The following is an 11,828-nucleotide window of genomic DNA, read 5'->3' as shown; positions in this document are numbered from 1 at the left end:
AAGTGAATGACTTTGCATTAAGGATAGGTTGTCTTCTAAATCATGCAAAAGGCTTAAACCAATACAAGATCAATTCTCATTTTCTTTTTGGCATGGCAAGTTGTTAGAGCTTGGTTCTCTAATTAAGACTTCTAATTTGTGTTGTTGCCTACATTATCATTGACCGGCCTCAGATAGTTGTGACTTCTACATAAGTCCAATTACGATTGCTTAACATAGCGCTAAATTTGCCTTATGGCACACTAACTACTAACACTAACTATTGACAATTAACATTTACTTTATGCAATTTACTTTTATGCAATTTACTATTCTTGCACATATTATCCATTTGCTTTTCTCTTTGCTCACTTGAGCACATGTTTATGTTAATGCCATTTGCCTTTTGCTCACTTGAGCACATAATTGTGTATATATTATTGTGCTTGTGTTTTTGTTTTGATTGTTGTGGACCAAATGCAAAGAAATGGACTTAGTTTCTAGGACTTTCCCTATGCAAAGAAATGGAGAATTTGACTTAGATTCTAGGACCTCCCTTATGCAAAATTGGAGTAAAAGGATTTTGATGATGAAGATGGATTAAAGGAACCAAGTCTCTAAACTCACTTTTGTCCATTCTTGTTTTACTTCATGAAACTTTTGGTGTGTGTGCTTTTGTGCTAGGAGTTTCCATTTAAGCTTAATTGGAGGACCATTGCCATGATCACCCAAATGGAAGATACAAGATACATTGAGGATCTTTTAAGAGACTTGTTTGATTGCTTATGCTTTGTGGTTGCTTATTCCAAAGGATGGGAGCTACTTGGATCATCAATATGATCTCAAGAGAGGGACTCCATTGTGGTTTTGATTCTCCATCCCTTCTCTTTTTGTTTTACTTAGGACTTAGCCCTTCTTCTTCTTCTCTCCATTCTAACCCAAGCCAAAACTTTTGTGCAAACATTTAACATTTGTTTTCAACATTAGAAACCTAAGCCTTATGCTTTTGATTTTCAAACTTTCTTTTCATAACACTTATTTTGAATTGAACTTCTAAGTCAACTTTGACCATTTTTGTACATACTTCTAATTGGTAAATATAACCCATTCAAATGTCTTTTGTGGTTCCAATGGCCACTTTCTTAATAAAAAATCTTTCATAATCTCTAGCTATTAGGTTTGAGTTATCCTTGTGGTAGACGTAATACTCACCTATATCCTTAGTGATGGACAATGAGTCTTCCATGCTTATTATAGGGTTAACCCCTCACTAGCATGTTGAAGATATCCTCACATGGTGGATTTGTGGTTTGATTGAGTTTTCTCCCTTTGATAACAAAAGACCTTAAGGCTTTTGGACCAATCAATTCACCAACTTGTTTTGAGATTTTTACCCCGAACTACGAGGTTTTGATCCTATTCTTTTTATAAGATGGTACGTAGGCAATGGGTTTATCCATTCAAACACAAAATGTAAATAAACTTGTATATTCTTCTCTCATCTCTTCAATCATGTTTGCACAAACAAAATTTTCACAAAAACAACAATCTTTGCAACAAGTGTGAAAAGGGCTCCCTAGGAGTACCTAGGATGCTTTGGGTGCCTAACACCTTCCCATTGCATAACCAACCCCCTTACCCAGATCTCTGTTTCTTTTACTAGTTTTTGTTAAAACTATTAGGTTTTTGTTCGCTTTCTAACCATTCCTTTGGATAAATAGAAGTGCGGTGGCGACTCGACTTGTATGATTTACCTTGGATTTAGTCAATATCTCTAATGGTAATGAATACCCCGCTACAATCACACACACGCACACACACACACACACCACACACACACACACACACACACACACACACACACACACATACACACACACACACATACACACACACACACACTCTCTCTCTCTCTCTCTCTCTCTCTCTCTCTCTCTCTCTCTCTCACACACACACACACACACACACACACACACACACACATACACACACACACACACACACTAAAATGAGTTTTATAACTGATTTTTATTTAGAAAACGTTTCTAAAATTTCTTTGAAGACATGCCAGATAAATTGGAAGTTGTTAGAAAAGTCATGGGAATTTTTTTGTATTGGTCAATTGATTGACACTTATACCCAAACGGTAGAACTATTTTAAAAATGAACTCTAATAGAGTAGGACAACGCCTTAATGAATGGTAATGACTATGTGTATTTTCTTTCCTTTTTAATCTTGCTAACCGATTAATTTTAGATGAACTAGTTGATTGGTGTGTAATGCCAATCGATTAACCCATTAGTTTTTGCCACAAAAAAAATCTTTTTTGTGTCAACGTCTAGCCTATAAATAAAGTTCCATTCCTACACTTTCAAACATCTAGAATTGTGAGCTCTCATTTCTTGCACCTCACTTTCTCTCTAAAAAAATTTCTCACTTTCTCTCACTAAAAAATTAAGCCATTGTGTTTTCAAGAAATATTTTTTTGCGAGTGAGGTATTTATGTAATTCTGAAAAGGTAGAAATGTAAATTCACCAAGGAACAATTTGGTTTTATCTTGGTTGAATAATTTATCCATTTAGAGTTTTTTGGGTTCGAAGCTAAGTCTGTTAAAAGCTTTGGCTTGTGGATTTAGTGATTAAGTATCCGTTTAGGTTCGAAGGCTCAACCCATTTAAAAACTTTCAAAGGTTCGAGATCAGCCAGATATTAAAATATCATATTGATTGGTGGTTATCTTGTGTAAAACCTCTTTTCAGTTTGTAAGCTAAGCCTAGTTAAAAGCTTACTAAGGTTGGAGATTAGCCTGATATAAAATCTCCTAGGTTTGAGGTCAGCCAATGAAAATCCATGTTCTGTTTAAGTTCAACCCATATTAAAATCTCACCCAGGTTCGAGATCAGCCCATGTAAAATCTCAATTTTAAAGCTTGAAGACTAACCACTCCAAGTTGCTATTTGGAAAGAAGACTAACCGCTTCAATCTGTCGTTTGGAAGGAAGACTCACCGCTTATCTCATTGTCTGCTATTTGGTTGGAAGTTAGCCATAAACTCCATTTTCCTTGTGTAAGGGGGTTCGAGAGGTCAACCTACTAAAATCTCTTAACTTATTGGATACATTTAAGATCAAATCTTAGGGATAAAACTAAATCGTTTTTACTGAACTTGTATAATTACTAGTGTTTTTCTCTCTTCCCTTAAACTTTTTATATTACCGCATTTTACCTTATGCAATTTAAATTTCCGTTACTTAGTTATAAAACATTTTAAAAATGTTTTTAAACTCTGATAATGATCCAAAAGGTTTTTTAAAATCATGTTTTTCTAAAATGTTTGTAATTATACTTAAGATGTATATTAAAATTAATTTAGTGTGATTGTAAGTGTATGATTAGAGATAAACACTTATCTTACTAGAGTGATACAGTTTCTGAGAATTTTTATTTTTGAGTGAACAACTTGAAACTCCATTTTACTTTAGAAATTGTGTTCATGCTTATGCTCCAATTCAAACAATGACATAAGATATATTTTGACCTTGCATTAGATGAACCTTGCGAGTTTGAAATGTTTTTAAATTGAAGTTTTGATTGTTTAAATAACAAGTGAGACGTCGATTCTATGAACCCATCATACTATCACACAAAGCTCTTATAGGGATAAGCAAAACTCAACACTTCATATTCTCTCTTAAATCTAACTAATCTATAAAAAGTTACGAAGAGAAACAATCACATTAAACGACATCCAAATCAGAAACAAACATGATTTTATAGACTTTATTGACCGATACGAAATACTAAACACACTCCCTCCATGTGATTTTAAATGAAAATAAATAAATAAAATATTAAATAAATAAAAAAAGGTGCTTACAAGATAAAATCAAGTATAGTATAGAAATTATTTAATTGTATGTGTGAAAATTAAGAAAAGGAAATATATGTATATTTAAATTAAAAGGATGTGTTGGAAAAGGACTTAAGTGTGATTGAATGGGAGAAGAAGAACAGAGATAGCAGGCACCCATAGCAGACAGTCTAAAAATATGAAATATCTTTCTCTGTTGAGGGGTCCTTCTATTAGAGGGGACCATATCAGTTCAATTTTCAAAATTAATATTTATGCAATCCAATTAGGCCTTGACTTACTTTTTCAATCAAGATCTACTAGACATTCTCCATATTTTTCAATATTGGGGGACCATCTTTTATTTTCTTATTATTTATTTCAAACTTTATCTTTCCTTAATAAATTATTTTTATTTTTTAATGTATATGTTATTTAATATTCAATTATTACTTAAAAGTAAATTAATCATTTAATCATATCACATTTGTATATCTATATTTTTTGTAGATACTTTAAAATATATTATCTTTGTCTCATATTATAGTTGTTTTGGCAACAGGATAAGCTATCTATTTTTATATACCCTAACAAATTTTAGTAAGAAAATAAATTCAGAAACAAAAAATATAATATTTATTAAAAGTAATAAAAAATTATATTTAATCTAATATCAATAATCAAAAAGCATTTAAACGAAATAACAAGAAATCTCTTCCACTTTAACAAAAAATTTAAGTTTAAATTCAGTATTAAACATATAGTAATATTATATTATTTAAAAAAATACAATTTATTGTGATCTTTCTCAACTTGAACGATTATGCTATTAATTTGAACACTAAAAAATACTTGGTTTCTTAAATAAAAAAACAATGTCAATAAAATGAGAGACTCTAATACGGGCTTCAGCCAAAATCCAAATATACACCATTAATTCTTATTAATATATATTTGTTCAAAAAGATAATTATTCAAGCACAAAAAAAATATACTAAGAGATGATTTAGGAAAATAAATATTTTTTTAATAAAATGGTTCTGAAAAAGTTATTATGAAGTAAATAAAATCATTTTAATTAATTAAAAAATTTCTTTCTCAATTTTTAAAAAAAAACATAATTTATTTATGTTTCATTAACTTAAAGGAATGTAAAGAGATAGAATAATAAGGATTTTTAATAGAAAACAAACTTAGATCTCACAATCTAGTTGATAATTGTGTTCGAATCAATGACATTCTATTAAAATAAAATTGAATTTTAAAATTTAAGATATATATATATATATATATATATATATATAATATATATATATATATATATATATATATATATATATATATATATATATATATTTTAATTATCTGCTCGTATTCAAATTAATGATATTCTATAAATAAATAAAAATTAAATTTTAGAATTTAAAAATAATAATATTTATTCTAAAACTATTCAAAAAATGTTTTTATACATTATGATAAATGAGTGTGTTTGTCCCAAAAAAAATGTAAGATATGTATACAGACAATGTCGAGGGTTTGAGTCTAAAATTTTCGTCCGTCTTATAAGAAATAATACGGAATGTGATGGAGTCGACACTTTCTTTTTAAAATCTAAAAATTATAAAATTATATGTTATTATCCGCATTTACACCTAAAAAAAATTAAACTAAGTCATGATAGAGATATTAAACAATGTGAGTTTAAGATTTTCATCTAAAATAAAACGACATCTCAAATAAGTCTAATTTATTTTACCAACCATAGATATGATTATACATTCATGCATATCTTTTTTATATGAAATTGTCACTAAATTTTAATAGGAGTTGATTTCCACACTCTAAATTATGTTAACTCATTTAGCTAAAGTCATAATTGAATGCATTATCAACACTAATTAATTAGTACCATTACACAAAAATATTTCGTTTCTTTCGTGTACGAAGAGATGATTATGTACAAATATATAACATCAAATATGTAAATATGGCTAGGGAGAGAGTTTTGGTCATAATTGAAAACGAAAGTCAGCAATGTTAAATGAGTTAAGTCCATTGGTGGGGACTCATACCTGCCATGAAAGGAGCTTGAAGTTGTGTTTGAAAGAGACATAAAAGTATGGAGAAATGGAAAATTGTGATATCGGATTTACATATCTTTCAAACTAAACTCTTACGGGTGAAAGAAAATGACTCCACTTATAGATGAATGAATTGGTTATCAATGTTTAATCTTTACAAATATGAATTCTCATAATTGAGTATAAACTAGTATATTATTATGAGTTATGAATGTCTATTAGCTACAACAGGTACAAAGAAGAATATTAAAAGAAATAGTTGACGTGTGAAGGTTATGCATATAATTCTTTTAGTAAATTATTCTTCTCTCCTCAAAACAAGTTTGAATTCAACTTTCTTCTTCTCACTTCTTATATTAAAATATACACTTAAGTGTTCTTGTATGAGAAGTCAGGGGAAGCTTCTCGTGTACAACTTGAAATATGGTATAATGGATAATAAATCTTTTAACTTCTCAAGTTTCTTCATATGAGAGTCTTTTATATATTTAAGAGTATTTGGTTTAAAATTCTGATTTTAACCACACCATAAATAATTGATTTTTATAAACTAAGTGAATCTCACATTCAAGAAGAGACTGAGTTGAAATTCACTGATACCATTAGAAAAATGACATGTAACTGATAGAGTTCATATGAGGTCGTCATGTTCTTTTAACTATTTGAATTAGTGAATTTCCTTTCCTTTGGGTTGAAACCCTCTAAATGCATATGATGTTGCATTAAATCGGGTTACTAAATTTTTGGGTTCTTTATTTGTTATTTTTCTTTAAATTGTTCCTTGATTAATTCATATTATCTTGTCTTCCACATTGTGTGAGACAGATCGAACAAAATTTCAATTGGCATCAGAGCAGCCACCTTGTTCTAATAGGATGTGTTCTAGGATATCTATTATATTTTAAATGGACGATACTAAATGAGGATTTTTTAATCATACTCCAATTCTTGATGATACTAATCATGATTATTGAAAGACTCACATAATTTATTTTCTTAAGTCTATGGATAGGAATTGGAAAATAGTTATCAATGGTGGTACTTCTCCAACAGTCATCGAACAATCATAGCTGAAGAATATTGTATCTGTGAAGCCTGAAAAAAGATTGAACATCTGCTAAAGATGAAGTTGCTCTTTGAGCGATAAATTAGCAAGTGTACTAATTTGGCAATATAGTAATAATGTGAAATCCCAAATACCGATCTCAAAGACTTCTTGACAATACAAAGTTCGTCTTTTAATTTAGTTAAACAAAAGATCAGGGGTTTTGAATTAGTGTTTGAGGAATAGAAAATAAAATAATAAGTAACAGTAAACATAGTAGTTGAACGATTTAGAGTAATATGAGTAAACATGCTAGAGAATATGTATGATATGATTCGTTAACAATTCAAACATGACCTTGCAACAACTTAATTTAAAATAGTGATTATCGGTTATTAAGGGTGTTTACTCCTAAGTCCTTAGTGAGTAAACCTTTAATCGTTCAAATGAATCCATATGCCCATAGTGAATTACAGATGAAATTAAGTAATTAAATATCAAGAACAATACGGTTTTCATAGGGTATCCCTAGTACTAGGTGATATCTACTACAAAATACTCTAAATTGAACATTAACAATGGCAGTCAAGCCTAAATATTAACCGTAAATCAAACCCATTTTTTTTGAAAGAGAAAACATTAAAAACAAATTGAAAGTAAATCGAATATAATAGAAATTATCATTATCATAAGGTTCAAGTAGAAATCATCAACACATCCAAATAAGGGACACCCCCTAGCATTGGGGGGTTTACCTACTCATAATAATAAAGAAAAACATGGTAAAATTCGTAAACATTATAAATCTAGAGATGAAATAAGTCTTCAATCACTTAAAGCTCATGAAAATCTTGATCAACCTTGAAAATATGAGTTTTCCATCCTTCTACACTTGTTTCTGCCATCAAAATTCTTGCCCAAATCAGTCTCCGCCTCAAAAAATCACTTTGTGACTTTAAATACTTAAAATTAGGCTTTTTGTTTTACGATTTCGGATGCTCATACGCGTATGGCCTTCTCTCATACGTGTATGACCCAGGGTGGGGGCATATGATACGTGTATGGTCCTCGGTGGGGGCGTATGATATGCGTATGTCACTGGGTGAGGAGTATGATACGTGTATGACTCAAAGTGAGGCATATTAGTCATATGTGTATGGGTCAGACCATGCGCGTATGAGTAGAAATATCCACTTTTCAGATCTGATACGCATGTGGGACAACCGATGTGTTGTATGGGACTTCCTAATTAGCCTTTGGTTTCTTCATGAAAGTTGTAGTTCTTGATGTTAGCTTTTATTTATCGCCAGTCCCACGTCATTTCGAGTTACGATGCTCTAGAGACCAAAATACCATATATATATCATGATGTGCAACATGTTGAAAAATAGACTTTATGAATCCTTCTGAAAATTGCTCACGTTCCTTTTTCGACCATTTCTTTGACTTCCTCCAACCTACAAAACACGTTAACCTTCCCAAAAAGATAAAAAATAACAAGAATACTTAAAATATAGATAAATACGAAATTAAAGAAACTAACATATAAATCACTCAAACTATATGGAAAATGTAAATAACTCGCATACTTTCACCTGTTAAAATGATTATAACTATAGCAGAAATGATGACTGATCACAAACTCAAACTTAGTTTGTTGCTTATCCTCAAATAACACTAAGACTATATACTCATGCAAACTTAGATAAAGATATTTTTTTGAAAGTATCATACCTCTAGGATCTTTTGTGGTTCTCTATTACCATGACCTTAAGCTTTGTCTATTTACCGTGGTTGATTGATCTTTCACATTTTCACTTGACGATATTGCTTCACTTGTCACCTCATTGCATAATATAACTAAATCTCTCAAGTGTTTATGTGTTTTCACTCAAAATGCATAGTGTGCAACATCATACCATATGGTTGAATAAATTCTAACTAGATGGAAAGATGCATGATACACACACTTTTTAAGGTTTTGTAGGTTGTAATAGGGTTAGGGCTCGGGTAGGATATATTTGGAGAGTAGGTTGAGACTTGGAGTAAGGAGTATTATTCTCATTGAAAATATCTAATTAAAAACTAATGGAGGATATTTCTTTCAACTGAGTTCTCTTTGCCTTTTGACTTTCATTTTTCTTTGAGTATTTTGTTTTTTTTCTCTTTTTTTCCAAGCTTGTTGACTTCCAGCTCACTTTTTTTTCCTTTTCAAATTTGTACTCATATTCATTTGACTCTCTCAACAGCAACCCCAAATTTAAATTCGACACATCTTTGAGACATAATGCTTCTACTCCAAGTAGGGTAGGGAAATGATTAGGATAAGGGTTCACATATGATTAAAAACAAACAAAAGATAAGTTGGCTCAAAGGGTTAAGCAAGGGATAAAAATAATTAAAATGGGACAACTGAAAGGCTCAGGGCTAAAACAAACAAGGTGTCTTAGTGTGTGTTAGCATGTAAATGATATGAGAAAAGAGTGTACTCAAGTTATTAATAAAAGATACATATCAAAATTCTCTCTCGTGATGAACTAATGTGTTTGACTTTTTATGTCCTTTCCATGTTAGGTAGAGATGACAACCTACACAATATACCTTGTTAGACGAGACTTCTCGACCAGTTACGGTAAACCTGCTCAACCTTGAGTACAACTCAATTAAACCAATCAGACCATTTAGAAGTATAAAAAAATTGTTTGACGGGTTAGCATGCACAAAGGACACACACACATTCAATCTGGGTACTTTTGCTTACAACCACTAAAGTTATAATTATTATATTACTAGATGAAAGTAAACAATCATAAAATAAGCCAACTGGAAAAAAAACTCAAAAATTAATTTAAAATTAAAGACTGTAAAATAAAAAAAAATTACGAAGACCTACCATGGGTTGTCTCCCAAGCAGCGCTCGTTTACTATCATTAGTTCAACGCCTCATTCCCCTTGTTATGGGGGATAATTCAGCTTCCACATCTTGTTGCTTTTCTTTTTGAAACATAGACACAATCTTTATCAGAAATAACATCCACTTTGTGCCATAAGTCACATCCTACTTTCATAGTCTTACCTCAATGCCACTTTTTCTTTTTTCTCTTGGATTTTGGAATGGATCTAGGATTTTTTCACTCATGGTTCCTAATGGAGATGACACCATTTGAGATGTCTTCCTTGAGACTTTTTCTTGTGGTGGTCTTTGACTTGAGATTTTGACACATGTTTTTATCATGCCTACTTGATAGTGATTTCCTTTTTCTCCTTCGTGCTTCCTGTTTTCAAGCACATCCAAAGTTATTTTATCATCATAAGCTTTTATAGTTAGTATACATTTTTCCACGTTGATATTGCATTGACTTGTAAGCAAGAATGGTCGACCAAGAATAATAGGTGTCTCTTTATTCTCAGGCATATCCATGATCACAAAATCAACAGGAAAACTAAATTCCTCTATTGTCACCAGTATATCTTCTACTATCCCATATGCATGCTTTATGCAGGGATCTGCAAATTTTAGATTTGTCCCTGTATTGCTTACCTTTCCAATACCAAGTTTTTGATAAATGGACATCGACATTAGGCTCACACTAGCTCCAGAATTAATCAAAACCTTCTTGAAATTTTTGTTTTCTATATTCCATGAGATTATGACAGCTCCAGGATCTTTCTGTTTGATGGGGATTCTCCTACCTTGTAACACTTCACTATACTTCTCAATAAAAGTTATTGGCTTATCTCCCATTGTTCTCTTTTTAGAGATTATCTCCTTCATGAATTTTTGGTATATGGGCATTTGCTCTAATTCTTCAAAGAAAGGAATATTGATCTCAAGCTTTTTGAATATTTCAAGAAATTTCTGAAAAAAAAATTCATTTAGATCCTTTTTCTTCATCCTTTGAGGATAAGGTAGCTTGATCTTCAGTTTGGCCTCTTTTTTTTAAAAAAAAATATTTAGTAGGATTTTTGGGTGGCATGACTTCTTTTAGTTCTTTCTTATTTCTCTCACTTCCATATCTACCTCTATTAAATGATCATAATTTTTTCCCCTTTCTTCTTCATCTTCAGTAACTTCCTGACTTCTCGTTGTGACAACATTAACATTCTCATGATTTTTTGGTATTGTTGCACTCATAAGGGTGCCTTGAGCTTGCATGGAGAGTTGTTGGGCTATCTGACCTACTTGAACTTCTAGGTTCTTGATGGATGATGTGGTTGTCCTATGGTTGTTCCTTGTGTCTCCTGGATTTAGGAATTCTGAGTAACCATCTTTTCAATAGCTATTTCCCAATTCGCCTTTTTTAGAGCTTGTTATTGATATTGTCATGGAAACTGATTTTGGATGTTCTGCTGAGGTTGGTACTGTTGTTGATTTTGATATTGCATTGGACCTTGCTTTTGAGCATTGCCTTGCTGATGTTTTTAGGAGAAATTTGGATGATTTTTCCATCCTGGATTGTAGGTGTTAGAATAAGGGATGTTCTGCTATAGATAATTAACTTTTTCTACATGTTGAAAGTGTGCAACACAATACATGGCAAAATGAGGACATCCGGAAATTTCAGAAATAAATGCATTAGCTTCTTGGACTTGAGCTACTTGTTGAGTACCTACATTTAATGCCTTAAGTCTCTTTTCAACTTCAGTCATAACCTGATCTTCTAACAAAACAACACGTGTAGCCATTTTCAAATCAATCACCTATTTTGGTTTACTTGTGCATCTATCATATAATTCAAGATGTCCATTTACATAAATGACTTCAATGATCTTCTTTATACCGAAGGTTGTTGTAAAATTAGAAGAGCCACGGACAACTGTATCAATCAATTGCTTCGTCTTCAACCTGAGCCCATTTACAAACATCTAC

At 31.3% G+C, this 11,828-nt stretch overlaps 1 protein-coding gene across 1 annotated transcript; it reads right to left on the bottom strand.

Moving 5' to 3' along the window:
• Positions 1-10,022: 10,022 nt before the first annotated feature.
• On the bottom strand, positions 10,023-10,703 carry LOC127086721 (uncharacterized). Its single transcript, XM_051027516.1, has one exon. It carries the CDS (start codon positions 10,701-10,703, stop codon positions 10,023-10,025), a length of 681 nt encoding a protein of 226 aa, XP_050883473.1.
• Between the last annotated feature and the right edge of the window lie 1,125 nt (positions 10,704-11,828).

Source organism: Lathyrus oleraceus, chromosome 1, assembly GCF_024323335.1.
Source record: "Lathyrus oleraceus cultivar Zhongwan6 chromosome 1, CAAS_Psat_ZW6_1.0, whole genome shotgun sequence".
NCBI lineage: Eukaryota > Viridiplantae > Streptophyta > Magnoliopsida > Fabales > Fabaceae > Lathyrus > Lathyrus oleraceus.
The sequence above is the reverse complement of the archived record's forward strand: the minus strand, read 5'-3'. Positions and strand labels throughout refer to the sequence as shown.